Consider the following 12,865-nt stretch of genomic DNA (forward strand, 5'->3'; position numbering starts at 1 on the left):
CCAACTTTAATGTATGATGAACACATCATTAAATGTTGATGTAATCAAATAAAATTGTAATACCTTTAAATCAGTAAGCTACAACAGTTTTATTAAAATAAAGAGTCTTTAGAAACATCAATTAATGAGCAAATGAATCAGTTAGTAGATGTTTTGAATATGCTTTCTCCTTCATAATGCCTCTCAGAGTCATGATGAGAGATGGAATATCCATCCTGTCTCAAATGGATAAAACAGAAAGGTGTTTACTTTTGACATCCCAGTGTTTTATTTGATATAAAGAAGTGTTGTTTTATATCAATTGTAAAGTCTTCTTAATATAAAGAAAGACAGAGGCTTTATAAATAATTGTAACAATGTTGACATCTCCATTGTTCTCCATTTGATCACATGATTGTATAAATGTTTTGCATACCAAACAGGTCTTGATTTCATATTCAAACACCTCTTTTTTCACTCCCCTAAATCTGCATCAAATTTGTCAAATGTTTTCATCATGCAGACAGGGGAATATGTATTTGAAATGTTCAAGAATATGAAATGATAAGCACTGTCATTGCATGTGTCTATAAAATGACATGTCATCATTATACTGTCAAACAGCAAGAGGCTTCACATTATTTCACTGTCAGCTTCAAAGTGACCTGAAAACTATTGTTTTAGGAGCTCATAAACTCAGCACCAGCAAAATGTCAAAGAAACTGTGAGATTTGGAAACTTGATTGTGTCTGTAGCACGCATACCAGTAATGTATAATTCGTTTCCAAATAAAAATGCAACAAGCTACAACTAGAGAAAAATATACCCTATTAAATATACAAACCAAATGTGTTTTGCTGTTAGATTTGTGTGGACTCCAGAGTGTTATGGGGTCTGTGGAGGTTTTGGGGATGGACATGATCCTTGACTCTCAAAACTGGATGCTCTTCCAGGCCACTGCAGGGACAAATGATACCAAAATATCACAACAGAGTTGTTTAGGACATATTAGACTTAAATACACTTGGCAAATGGATCAGAATTAGCCCAAAGCACTATATCAAGGCTCAATCTACATAACACAGTTGCATAAAGTTGTCATCGTTTTGACTCCTCCATCTTACCTTCCAGGGCTCAATACTATGGATATTTTTCTTCACTAGTTCACATTTTTACCACCATGTCAACATTTGTACTGGTCCCACCATAAGATATTTGTAGATGTTCCAGAATTTTTTGATGTAATTTTTAGCAACATATATGTGTAAAAACAATAATAAAGTGTAAAAAGATATTAAAAAGATTGCATTGGGCCCAGTGAAAATATATAAATAGTTTTTCGCAATTAATTTGATATTGTAAAAAATACTCACAATTTTGACAAAATTGGATAATGATAAATCTGCAGAACAACATTAATCAATAAATCCCGCAAATCTAAATGTTTACATTTTACATGGCATAAAAACTACATAATGCAGCATCTTTCCTATTGGGCAAGTGCAAGCTGGGTTTAGCTTTCTGCTCCAATTTCTAGTTTCTCACCTCACAAAGTGCATGCCAGTGGGTGATGGGCTTGCGTGGATAAGCCAGCATCTCGTTCCAGTGGTCCCTCCCAAGACCCTCTGCATCTGGCCCTGCCCTGCATACTCCTATCACTTCATTGTGTCCAACTCTGAAAGAGAAACAAAACATAAGACTTTGTTTTAGAAACCATTTGCAGTTGTCAGTGTTTTACTATCTTTCCAACACATTTTATGACAGAAAGTATGTGCATTTTTGATCCAGATAAAAAGACTAATGAAACCAGTGGAAATAATAGCGATCATACTTGATCAACAGGACTTTTGCATGGTCCCACATCCACCCACATATATATTTTACTCCTTGATGGTTGAGCGATGTTTTGATAGCATAATCTGCCCTTAATTACAGCATAGTTTTCTGATTTAATAGACGTGCACAGCAGATTTTTTATAAGGCCAGACTGAAAGATCTCCATTAAGATGTTTGTTACAGTCGCCAAGCATGAGTGGTTTGCTAGCATGCTATCTGACTTAATATTATAACCATCATCATAATTATCATCATGTCAGAATAATTTATCTTCAGCATGCTATAAATTTGTATGGTTATTGTTTTAAAATTATCTTAAGGAGCAGGGACTGACCTGTCGTAATCCATCACCATGATGGACAGGCTGACCTGCTCCACATTCTCAGGTGGGATGTCGAAAATGATGGCCTCGTTATAGACAGGGTTGAGTGTGTTCTTTTTGGTTGTCGTCTTCCGCTTCTTCAGTCTCCGACCATCACATATGAGGGAGACTTTAACATATGGATCTGTGGAAAGAAGCAAAGTGAATGTGTTTGGAGCTTTTCGGATCTGAAACATGAATATAAAGGTTTTTCCACATAGAAGAACATAGCATTATACATTTTTTTTCCTTTTTAGCTGTCTTAACATGTTCTGCTTGCGATATGACAAGAGCCCACAGGCATTTCAATATCTCACAAAACATGCTTAGCATTGATGTGTCTGGTTGATGACTTTTACCGCTCTCAAGAGAACTCATACATAAACAAATTTTAATTTTAACTTAATAACATGCATCAAATGAAAAATTGTATATCATTTTGGGTTTGCAGAGACCCAGGCATAAACAAAATGCAATAAATTTTCACATTTCTTCTGATTGACTGTGGAAGGAAGCTTCTGCCAATAGTCTAATTGGATTTATTTTATTGTATTTTTCTACAATATATTTTTGTATTTACAAACCTTAAATAATTTATTGGATACCAGTGACATTTTTTAGTTCATGTATAAATACAAATACAAATGGCACTTAAGGTTTTAACAGTGTCTGGAAAATAATAAAAAAGGAGAAAATTGTTTCAAAAGTTCCCACTATTATTTTCACTGTCATTTGAGTGTCTCAGTGGTGTCTAATCCTGTTCCTGGAGGGACTCTAGCATGCAGAATTTAAAGGGGAGATCAGATGCAAAATTAACTTTTACATGGTGTCTGAACATAAATGTGTGTTGGCAGTGTGTGTACACAACCACCATATAATGACAAAAATCCACCCAAGTGCTTTCTTTTAAATCCCCAAAAATCATTAGCACTTTCTCAGATCAAGCCATTCTCAGATTCTGGCCAGATGTACTTCACACATGCAGGCCAAGGCCCCTCCCACCACGACTGTTAACTGGCACGACCGTTTTAGCATTGACCCGCCCTGAGTGAGCTGTAAACACTCCGCCATTGTTTTGACACCGGAGCAGGGGTAGACAAGATTGTCTCCTTAGCGATTGAGGTGTTTTGTTGTTGGATGTAATAATGAACATAGCAGTCGTCATTTACTCCCGACATCTGAGCCGCTGAAGATGCAGTGGATTACTTTTGTTTTTGAAGGGAATGCGCCCCCGATCTACATAAATGTGTCTATGTTCGTGCAAATCATTCGTGATCCAGCTTCACCTACAGAAGAATTTCCTAATAATGTGCTAGTTAGCAAGTTCTGCAACAAATGTGCTAAAGTTTACAGTCTCAGAGACTGCTCGTCACCCCATGGAAGAGAGGGGCGGGGTGAGCAGAGCTCATTAGCATTTAAAGGGACATACACCGAAATGTGTCGCTGTGAACAGAGCTGTTTTTGACAAGATAAAAAGGGTGTTGTTTATAGACTGATTACAGACTTTTCATTAAAGTGGTCATCGGATGCCCATTTTCCACAAGTTGATATATGATATGATGGGCGGGTCTAAGGTAAAACGCCAGTGTCAATCAACAATCGTGGAAGGGGCCTGGGTATGTGTGACTTCACACATCCAAGAATCTGAGAATGGCTTGATTTGAGAAAAGGGTTATCATTTATAGGGTATTTAAAAAAAAAACAGTGTATTTTTATCATTATAGGGTGATTGTGTAAACACACTGTCAAGACACATTTCAGTTCAAACAACATGTAAAAGTGAATTTTGCATCCGATGACCCCTCTAAGACCCTAAAGAATAATATCAACTTGTGGAAAATGGGCATCTGATGTCCCCTTTAACTCAAATCCTAATTAAATAAAACTAATCAAAGTAAACTTTTGGATTACTGGAAACTTCCAAGCAAATGTTTTGGGGTATGCTGGAGTTAATGTGAGCATAAAGATGGTAAAATTGTGAGGGACAGGACATGAGGGTTAACACTGACCAGAGTAGCCGGTTATGTCCATGGCTTTCAGATTGCGACATTTGATGACGGTAAGGGTCATGCGCCCAGCCGTGGGAAGATAGCAAAGGGAATACATAATTTCACCCAGATCAACACTCTCCTGAAAGAAAGAAAGATATTGAGACAGTGTATTTTTATCATTATAGGGTGATTGTGTAAACACACTGTCAAGACACATTTCAGTTCAAACAACATGTAAAAGTGAATTTTGCATCCGATGACCCCTCTAAGACCCTAAAGAATAATATCAACTTGTGGAAAATGGGCATCTGATGTCCCCTTTAACTCAAATCCTAATTAAATAAAACTAATCAAAGTAAACTTTTGGATTACTGGAAACTTCCAAGCAAATGTTTTGGGGTATGCTGGAGTTAATGTGAGCATAAAGATGGTAAAATTGTGAGGGACAGGACATGAGGGTTAACACTGACCAGAGTAGCCGGTTATGTCCATGGCTTTCAGATTGCGACATTTGATGACGGTAAGGGTCATGCGCCCAGCCGTGGGAAGATAGCAAAGGGAATACATAATTTCACCCAGATCAACACTCTCCTGAAAGAAAGAAAGATATTGAGAAGAAAACTTGTGTAGCTGATAGAAAACAAGTTGATTGTTGGATGCCAAGAGATGGCTAAAGTAATGTCTGCACATCAGTGTCCTAAAATAGCATTCAAAATGATTGATTAAATGATCTGCAGGATCTTCAGCATATATTATTAAATGATTTTTCGCTTAAGAGTCTTTCTAGAGAGCACTTGATGCAACTGCTAACAAAATCCTTATCGACTGACTCTCCAAATAGACTTTTGTTTGCCTCGCCAGCAACAACATAGCTTGGGAGATATTGGACTAATGTTTGCTCATCAGGTTTAAACAAATCCCTATTCTATATTAAATCTAGAGAGAGGATATGTCTTGAAAAACTTAAGAGAAAAAAACTCAGTGACTCAGAAACAACTACATAGTTGTTGAAAGAAATATGACTCTTCTAAGAAAGCAAGCTTTTTCCAGGAAGACTTTAAACCTTTCATAACGGCTGTGTTTGTGTGTGTGGAAGTTTGGTGATGTATAATGTGGGAAGTATAGTTTGGGTGGCTGGTTCTTGGTTTTGAATGAGACAAATCTAGCTTCCCTGACCTTTATTAGCTTTGCAGAGGCAGTAAAGATTATTCTAAAAGGCCAGTGTGTATTTTGGTATTTACAGCCTCTCACTACTGGAATAAGACAGCCATTATTCTTTCAAAGGCAGCTAAAGATAGTGATTAATCTGTCCAAGTAAAGATTAAAAACCGATTGCGTAATGGGGAGAAACATACATATGTAACCACTGTTGTACTGTGTTTAAATTTCAGGTGTACCACGTGCCTGTTTTCCAGCCTTCCAAAGCAATGCATTTTCCCAATACCATTGATCACATACAGTGTTCATTTTTTTATTAATAGTTTTTGTCTGATGTTTTTTATTATTGAAATAATATTTCATCATATTTATTTATTTTTATTCAGTTTTACTCTACAATGGCAATCTAAACTACCGTGCAGAAGATTAGGGTAATTTTAATTTATGCTCACCAAGTCTGCATTCATTTAATACCATAAAAAATATTATTACACTTTAAAAGAACTGATTTCTATTTTAATATATATTTAAAATTCAGATTATTCCTGTGGTGACAAAGCTTAATTTTCAGTATCATTACTCCAGTCTTCAGTGTTACATGAACCTTCCGAAATCATTCTAATATGCTGATGTGGTGCGGAAACATTTCTTATTTTTATCAAAAACAATTGATGGCAAAACAGCAGCATTTGTTTGGAATAGAAATCTTTTGTAACAACGTAAATGTCTACCTTTTTTTTTTTTTTTTTTAAATCATGCTGACCTCAAACTTTTCAATGTTAGAGTACATTTAGTCAACAACAATAACGGTTTAGTTACCAAGAAAGTGCAAAATGAAACCAAATATTCAAACATTTTATGTTAATTAAGTATAATTTACTTGATACTTGTTAATGTTCTATTACTATTTGAAAAATATATATTTTTTCTAGATAAATTGGTGCATTAACATCTTGTGGTGTTCTTGTCATATTTTTTGCCAACAGTACTGTACATTTTAATTGTCATTATCATGAAGCACATTTCCTTATCTAGTAATCATTATTATTTTTTTAAAAAGCCGTTTGTTAACAAACACTGTTGTCTGTAATGGACAAGATCAACTCAGATTATATATCAGATGAGGATATGGTACCTCCTCTGTTGTAATATGACGTCAAAACCCTTTCTGTCACATCCTATCCCCTCCTCTGACTGCTCTTGTTATCCACACCACAACTGTTGAATACAGAGAGCCACAGCCTAGTTCTAGAGTCAAGTCTCCTATCAGCGTTTGCATCCAAAACAATTCAAAAATCTTTTAGGGTCAATAATACCCTTCCTGTTTTGACTGGCCAACTTCCTCTCCTCCAGATCTGAATGGCCTTGTGCCACAGTAGCAATGTGCTCCAAAACACAGAGAACAAAATTAGACCTTCAAATGTCAGCTTAAGATAAAATAGAGGGTTTCAATGTGCAGTCGGGAGTGTAACAGATCAAGGCTGCAATCTATGACTCCGACTATTTTAGGAATTGAGAGTTACTAGCTTCTTTCCGCAGTCGGGGGCCTAAGAGCAGCTGGTCTGGTTCTGAGAGTCAGTTTTTGTCCCTAAAGGGCAGTTGTGATGCTCTCATAATGGAGCACAACATGTCGAAGCCTCTCCACCGCCTTTCCAACCCCAAACATCAGTACTTTTGTATTGTAGCTATGAGGCAAAGCAATAGTCAGTGAAGAGAATGAGAAGGAAATAGCATGAGAGTGATCCAAATGTTAGCAAAACACAACGGAAGTGATTTGACAGGCGCCGAAATGTGCATCCCTGTCAAGCAAACAACAAGGAAAATTAATAAATATGCTGAAAACAACACAATCAGGGAATTAATGAGCCCGAAAGAGACTGATGCGTCAAACAAGCAGGAGGAGGAGATTGTGTTTCCCAAACAGGAATGAGTCACCACAGATTTCTCTCGATGGTGAACAAAATGAAACGCTGTCACCATTCACTTTGTCTTTGAAGCAGGAAGTCAGTGGGACATCATCACTCACTGTAAGTGAGGTGAGTGTGACAAACGATGCCTTTCACCTCAACAGATCATCTAGCAGTTTAACAAGTCAGTATATACAGTATGTAATAATATATAACGTCAATCCTGTGTGCATATTACCACTTAAACTAGGGTTTAATGTTTCAGTTGATGTTTGAAATCATAGATTCTGAACTAAGTACCCAAACCTTTTTCTTTACCCAACCTTTACACCTTTTTTCTTCAGATAACTAGTATGCTCATCATTAGGCTAAATACTTTTGATATTATTAAAGTGCTAACTATTAAAGTGATAGTTCATCAAAAAATAAAAAAATTATATTATTTATTCAACCTCATGTCACTCCAAACCTATATGACTTTATATGTGAAATACAAAAGAGGATATTTTGAAAAATGTCTTGTGTTGCAGTCCATACAATGAAAGTCAATGGGGTCCACTGGGGTTGTTTTGGATCCCATTGACTGGTATAGTAATTGTACTGTAAACAAAAACAGTTGTAACAGTCTTTAAAATGCAATCCGTGCTCGGCAGAAGAAAGAAAGTAATACAGATTTTAAAGAGTAATTAAATGATCACTGAATTTTCATTTTAAGATGAACTATCCCTTTAAGAAAAGCTATCCTTAAAAACCCTCATAAACAACATGACTGATGTGATTACATAAGCTCTTATATATTAACTGAGGCATAATGAGTGGGCTAAGGTTTAAGAAAAAAAAAAAAATACTACGAAGGAAATTGCTTAGGTTACTTTGTCCTAAAAATGTACTGCCGGTAATATTTCTTGTTGTACTCTGCAGTCAGTGGGACGTTAGGACAAACTCAATTCCACACCTGTTGGATTAGTCATGGCTGTCGTTTGAAGGCTCTGGCTTGATAATCATGTTTCCTGTGGCTCTGGAAACTGGCAATTGGATCTATATTTGGAAGGGGTGCCCTGAAAGGGTGAGTCAGTTTGGAGATGAGCCCTCCCGGCACCTGGCTTTACATAACAGATCAATCTATCCATTAATGAGACCTTCACATTTGTGCAGTCAGATTTCCTTTGAGCTCTGTTTGATTGATGCAGAGGTATGTGACCAGCTAGTACATAAGTGAATACAGTTGTCCTTGTACTTCTGTTCATTCATTCATTCGTTCATCTTTTAAACAAATCGTTGTCCAGCCAACATTCAACAAAATCTTGACAAACTGGTTTCAGTTAAAAATGTGTCTAATTACTGATGAATTTCTTTGAGTTTCAATTCATTTAAATTCTACTTCCCAAAATACACATTTCAATTCTGCACCCTGTTTGCTACCTTAACTCAAATTCAGTTTAAACTGAATTCAAAAATTCAAACCTGCCAGAAATCTGGTCTCATTGAGGTATCTGAGGAAAGTACAGGTTATGACCTTTGCTTTTCTATACGCACTATACTTACTGTTGTGGCTGCAAGGATGTCCTTCCAAACCACAGCTTCGCGTGATAGGTCAGACAGCTCAAACAGGTTATCAACCACCACCTCTCCGATCATGTCATGACTCGTAAAGCGGTCAAAGTCGTACACGCTGAAGTGCAACTTGCGATTGCACAGCTCACTGTACTCCACAGGGAAGCGGAACGTCTCGTCGAACATGGGGTTGAGCGTCTTGCGGTGGACCCTCGTCTGAAACTTCTTTTTGCGCTCTGGAAGCAGGTAGATCTTCACGTAGGGGTCGGAGGTGCCTGTGAAGTCTTTGGCGGGCAGGTCCAGGGCCTTTAGAATGCGAACCACTAGAGCTTGTTCCTCGTAGTCGTAGCTGAGGGCAAAGCTCAGCTTGCCGCACGTCTCTACTGGCTCCTTGGCTCCGTTTTCAGAGTCCACAGACTTCTGCTTGTACAGTTCAGGTTTGATACGACCGATACTGACTGCAGAAGACTGGCGCACAGGTAGAGCGTCCATGCTGAAGTCCACACTGGTCACATTCATCTGCCGTGGCAGGTGTCGGCGGAAAGAATTGTGCCTATGAATAGAGAAGAACTTTATTGCTACTTATGAAAAAAAATAAAAGTAAATATTTCGTATAGTTACTAAATATTTTGGTGTATTGGATCTTCTACAATGAATGGGTGCCATCAGAATGAAAGTTCTAACAGCTGATGAAAACAACGCAATAATGTCAACTCAAGTCCATCAGTTAACAATTTGTGAAGTTAAAAGCTGAATGTTTGTAAGAAACAAATCTATTATTAATGTATTTTCACTTTAAACCATTGTTTCTGGCCAAAATATCCACTGGACGCTTCCTCCACTGAAACAGTCCATCCCCCGTTGTCCTCTCACATCAAAAGCCACTATCATATTGTTTTGAACTGTCTCCACTAGAAGAAGCAATATTATGGATGGAAGAAAGTTAAATACGTCTTAATGATGAATTTGTTTATTGCAAACAGGCGTTTTTTTCCTGCACAAGATGTTAATTGATGGACTGGACTATTGTGGATTATTGTGATGTTTTTTATCAGCTGTTTGGACTCTCATTCTGATGGCACCCATTCACTAATGGGTAATGCTAAATTTCTGATATCTGTTCTGATGGGGGGAAAACTCATCTACAACTTGGATGGTCTGAGTGTAAGTTACTTTTCAGCAAAATTTCATTTTTGAGTAAACTATCCTTTAGTAGCAACTAAGGTTCCTTTTAGTTAATTACTCCCTAGCACTGGAAAACAAGCACTTTAGTACCGCGTGTTACTCTTCAAATGCGTTGATTTAACTTTTATATTCTAGACTTCACAAGATTTTATCACAATAGTTAGGCCTGGATCTTTTTACTATAGAAAACCCATTTTCAGCACTCATCTTGACTCCTATGAGGAAATCATATTTCTCTACTTATCCGTGGTGTTTCCTAGCAACTAGCACCTTTAAGACGATGACAGCATGATACAAAAAAGTGATGGATTATATCATTTAACAAACTTGTGATATATTAATCATAATATTTACCAAATTGTAACTTTTTTTTTAGTGTTTCCAAACAATTGTTTTTGCTGTTTTTCTCGCCTGATCTCATAATCACGGTCAATCTCTCTTTCTCTCTCTATTTTGTCCATCTCTTGTCTGTCACCTGCACATGTTTGCTGCACATTATGCCTTGCAATTTGCACAAACATCCCAGCACAATGCAACGAGAAATTGAAGATAGACAGAGTAATTAACTTCTGTCTTCGGATGTTTTGAAGAGCACTTCTTTCAAAATCCAGTGTTTGATGGCAATGTTTCTGAAACATCTTGCCAATCAAAATGAATTGGATTTCAATGTGTATTTTTACTCTGCCATATAAGCGATTGTGGAGGAGGTGGAAATATTCAAGTCCTATTTGCACAGACACCTGTCAGTTACCTGTTGCAGTATACACTGATGACTGATCGCTACATATGAAATAAAACTATCCTGTCTACTTCATTTGATTTTGGCTTTTGGTCTATGCAAGCTATCTAACAATAGTGTTTTATCATATTACAGCAGAAGGAAGTTTTTTTGCCGGAATGTGTAATATGCTCATGCAATGAAATGAATAGTGCATACAATAATTCAGTTAAAAATTTGAAAGGGGTCATGAACTGAGAATGTGAAGTTAAAAGCTGAATGTTTGTAAGAAACAAATCTATTATTAATGTATTTTCACTTTAAACCATTGTTTCTGGCCAAAATATCCACTGGACGCTTCCTCCACTGAAACAGTCCATCCCCCGTTGTCCTCTCACATCAAAAGCCACTATCATATTGTTTTGAACTGTCTCCACTAGAAGAAGCAATATTATGGATGGAAGAAAGTTAAATACGTCTTAATGATGAATTTGTTTATTGCAAACAGGCGTTTTTTTCCTGCACAAGATGTTAATTGATGGACTGGACTATTGTGGATTATTGTGATGTTTTTTATCAGCTGTTTGGACTCTCATTCTGATGGCACCCATTCACTAATGGGTAATGCTAAATTTCTGATATCTGTTCTGATGGGGGGAAAACTCATCTACAACTTGGATGGTCTGAGTGTAAGTTACTTTTCAGCAAAATTTCATTTTTGAGTAAACTATCCTTTAGTAGCAACTAAGGTTCCTTTTAGTTAATTACTCCCTAGCACTGGAAAACAAGCACTTTAGTACCGCGTGTTACTCTTCAAATGCGTTGATTTAACTTTTATATTCTAGACTTCACAAGATTTTATCACAATAGTTAGGCCTGGATCTTTTTACTATAGAAAACCCATTTTCAGCACTCATCTTGACTCCTATGAGGAAATCATATTTCTCTACTTATCCGTGGTGTTTCCTAGCAACTAGCACCTTTAAGACGATGACAGCATGATACAAAAAAGTGATGGATTATATCATTTAACAAACTTGTGATATATTAATCATAATATTTACCAAATTGTAACTTTTTTTTTAGTGTTTCCAAACAATTGTTTTTGCTGTTTTTCTCGCCTGATCTCATAATCACTGTCAATCTCTCTCTCTCTCTATTTTGTCCATCTCTTGTCTGTCACCTGCACATGTTTGCTGCACATTATGCCTTGCAATTTGCACAAACATCCCAGCACAATGCAACGATAAATTGAAGATAGACAGAGTAATTAACTTCTGTCTTCGGATGTTTTGAAGAGCACTTCTTTCAAAATCCAGTGTTTGATGGCAATGTTTCTGAAACATCTTGCCAATCAAAATGAATTGGATTTCAGTGTGTATTTTTACTCTGCCATATAAGCGATTGTGGAGGAGGTGGAAATATTCAAGTCCTATTTGCACAGACACCTGTCAGTTACCTGTTGCAGTATACACTGATGACTGATCGCTACATATGAAATAATTGATTTTGGCTTTTGGTTTATGCAAGCTATCTAACAATAGTGTTTTATCATATTACAGCAGAAGGAAGTTTTTTTGCCGGAATGTGTAATATGCTCATGCAATGAAATGAATAGTGCATACAATAATTCAGTTAAAAATTTGAAAGGGGTCATGAACTGAGAAAACAAAATCCCCTTGATCTTTTGATATATAAGAGGTCATTGTACTATAAAAACATCCTGTAAGTTTCAAAATTCAAAACTTTGTCATTAGTCTAAACAGCTTATATTGAAGGCAGTGGATTAACTTTATTTTTAATGAAGTTCCAGACCGTGTCAGTTACAACTCTGTCTTTTCTTCACTTCATTTTACTGTGGATTTGTTTACAAACCAGGCACAATTTGATGCAGGATTTTCAAAAAGATTGAAACTAAAAGACGATGCTGTGCCGAACACACAAGTGTTAGCCAATCATAGCAGTTGGCATTTACTTCTGAGTCTGCAGTCCGCCACACATATGCGTTCTGATAAGAGGGGTTAATAACAGGACAGAAAATAGCTTATTTCTAATAAACTATGATGTTTTGTAATGTAAAAATCTTGACAACATTATAAGTGGACCTCAGAGCACAGTACAAAATAAAAAACAGAGGCAGTTCATGAGCCCTTTAACTATAGCACTATAGAAACGG

At 36.7% G+C, this 12,865-nt stretch overlaps 1 protein-coding gene across 1 annotated transcript in view; it reads right to left on the bottom strand.

Annotated features, from left to right (window-relative positions):
* Positions 1 to 760: 760 nt before the first annotated feature.
* The window catches only part of LOC107592193 (synaptotagmin-10-like), a 17,526-nt gene continuing 5,421 nt past the window's right edge, over positions 761 to 12,865 (bottom strand). Inside the window, exons 3-7 of the mRNA XM_016281596.1 lie at positions 8,778 to 9,339; positions 4,638 to 4,758; positions 2,150 to 2,321; positions 1,525 to 1,654; positions 761 to 936 (exon numbers count right to left, since the gene is read on the bottom strand). Of these exons, the coding sequence (XP_016137082.1) occupies positions 865 to 936; positions 1,525 to 1,654; positions 2,150 to 2,321; positions 4,638 to 4,758; positions 8,778 to 9,339 (1,057 nt within the window). The 3' untranslated portion in view covers positions 761 to 864. The remainder of the gene's footprint in view (positions 937 to 1,524; positions 1,655 to 2,149; positions 2,322 to 4,637; positions 4,759 to 8,777; positions 9,340 to 12,865) is intronic.

The sequence above is a fragment of the Sinocyclocheilus grahami genome, unplaced genomic scaffold (assembly GCF_001515645.1).
Source record: "Sinocyclocheilus grahami isolate Dianchi unplaced genomic scaffold, SAMN03320097.WGS_v1.1 scaffold151.1, whole genome shotgun sequence".
Classification (NCBI taxonomy): Eukaryota; Metazoa; Chordata; class Actinopteri; order Cypriniformes; family Cyprinidae; genus Sinocyclocheilus; species Sinocyclocheilus grahami.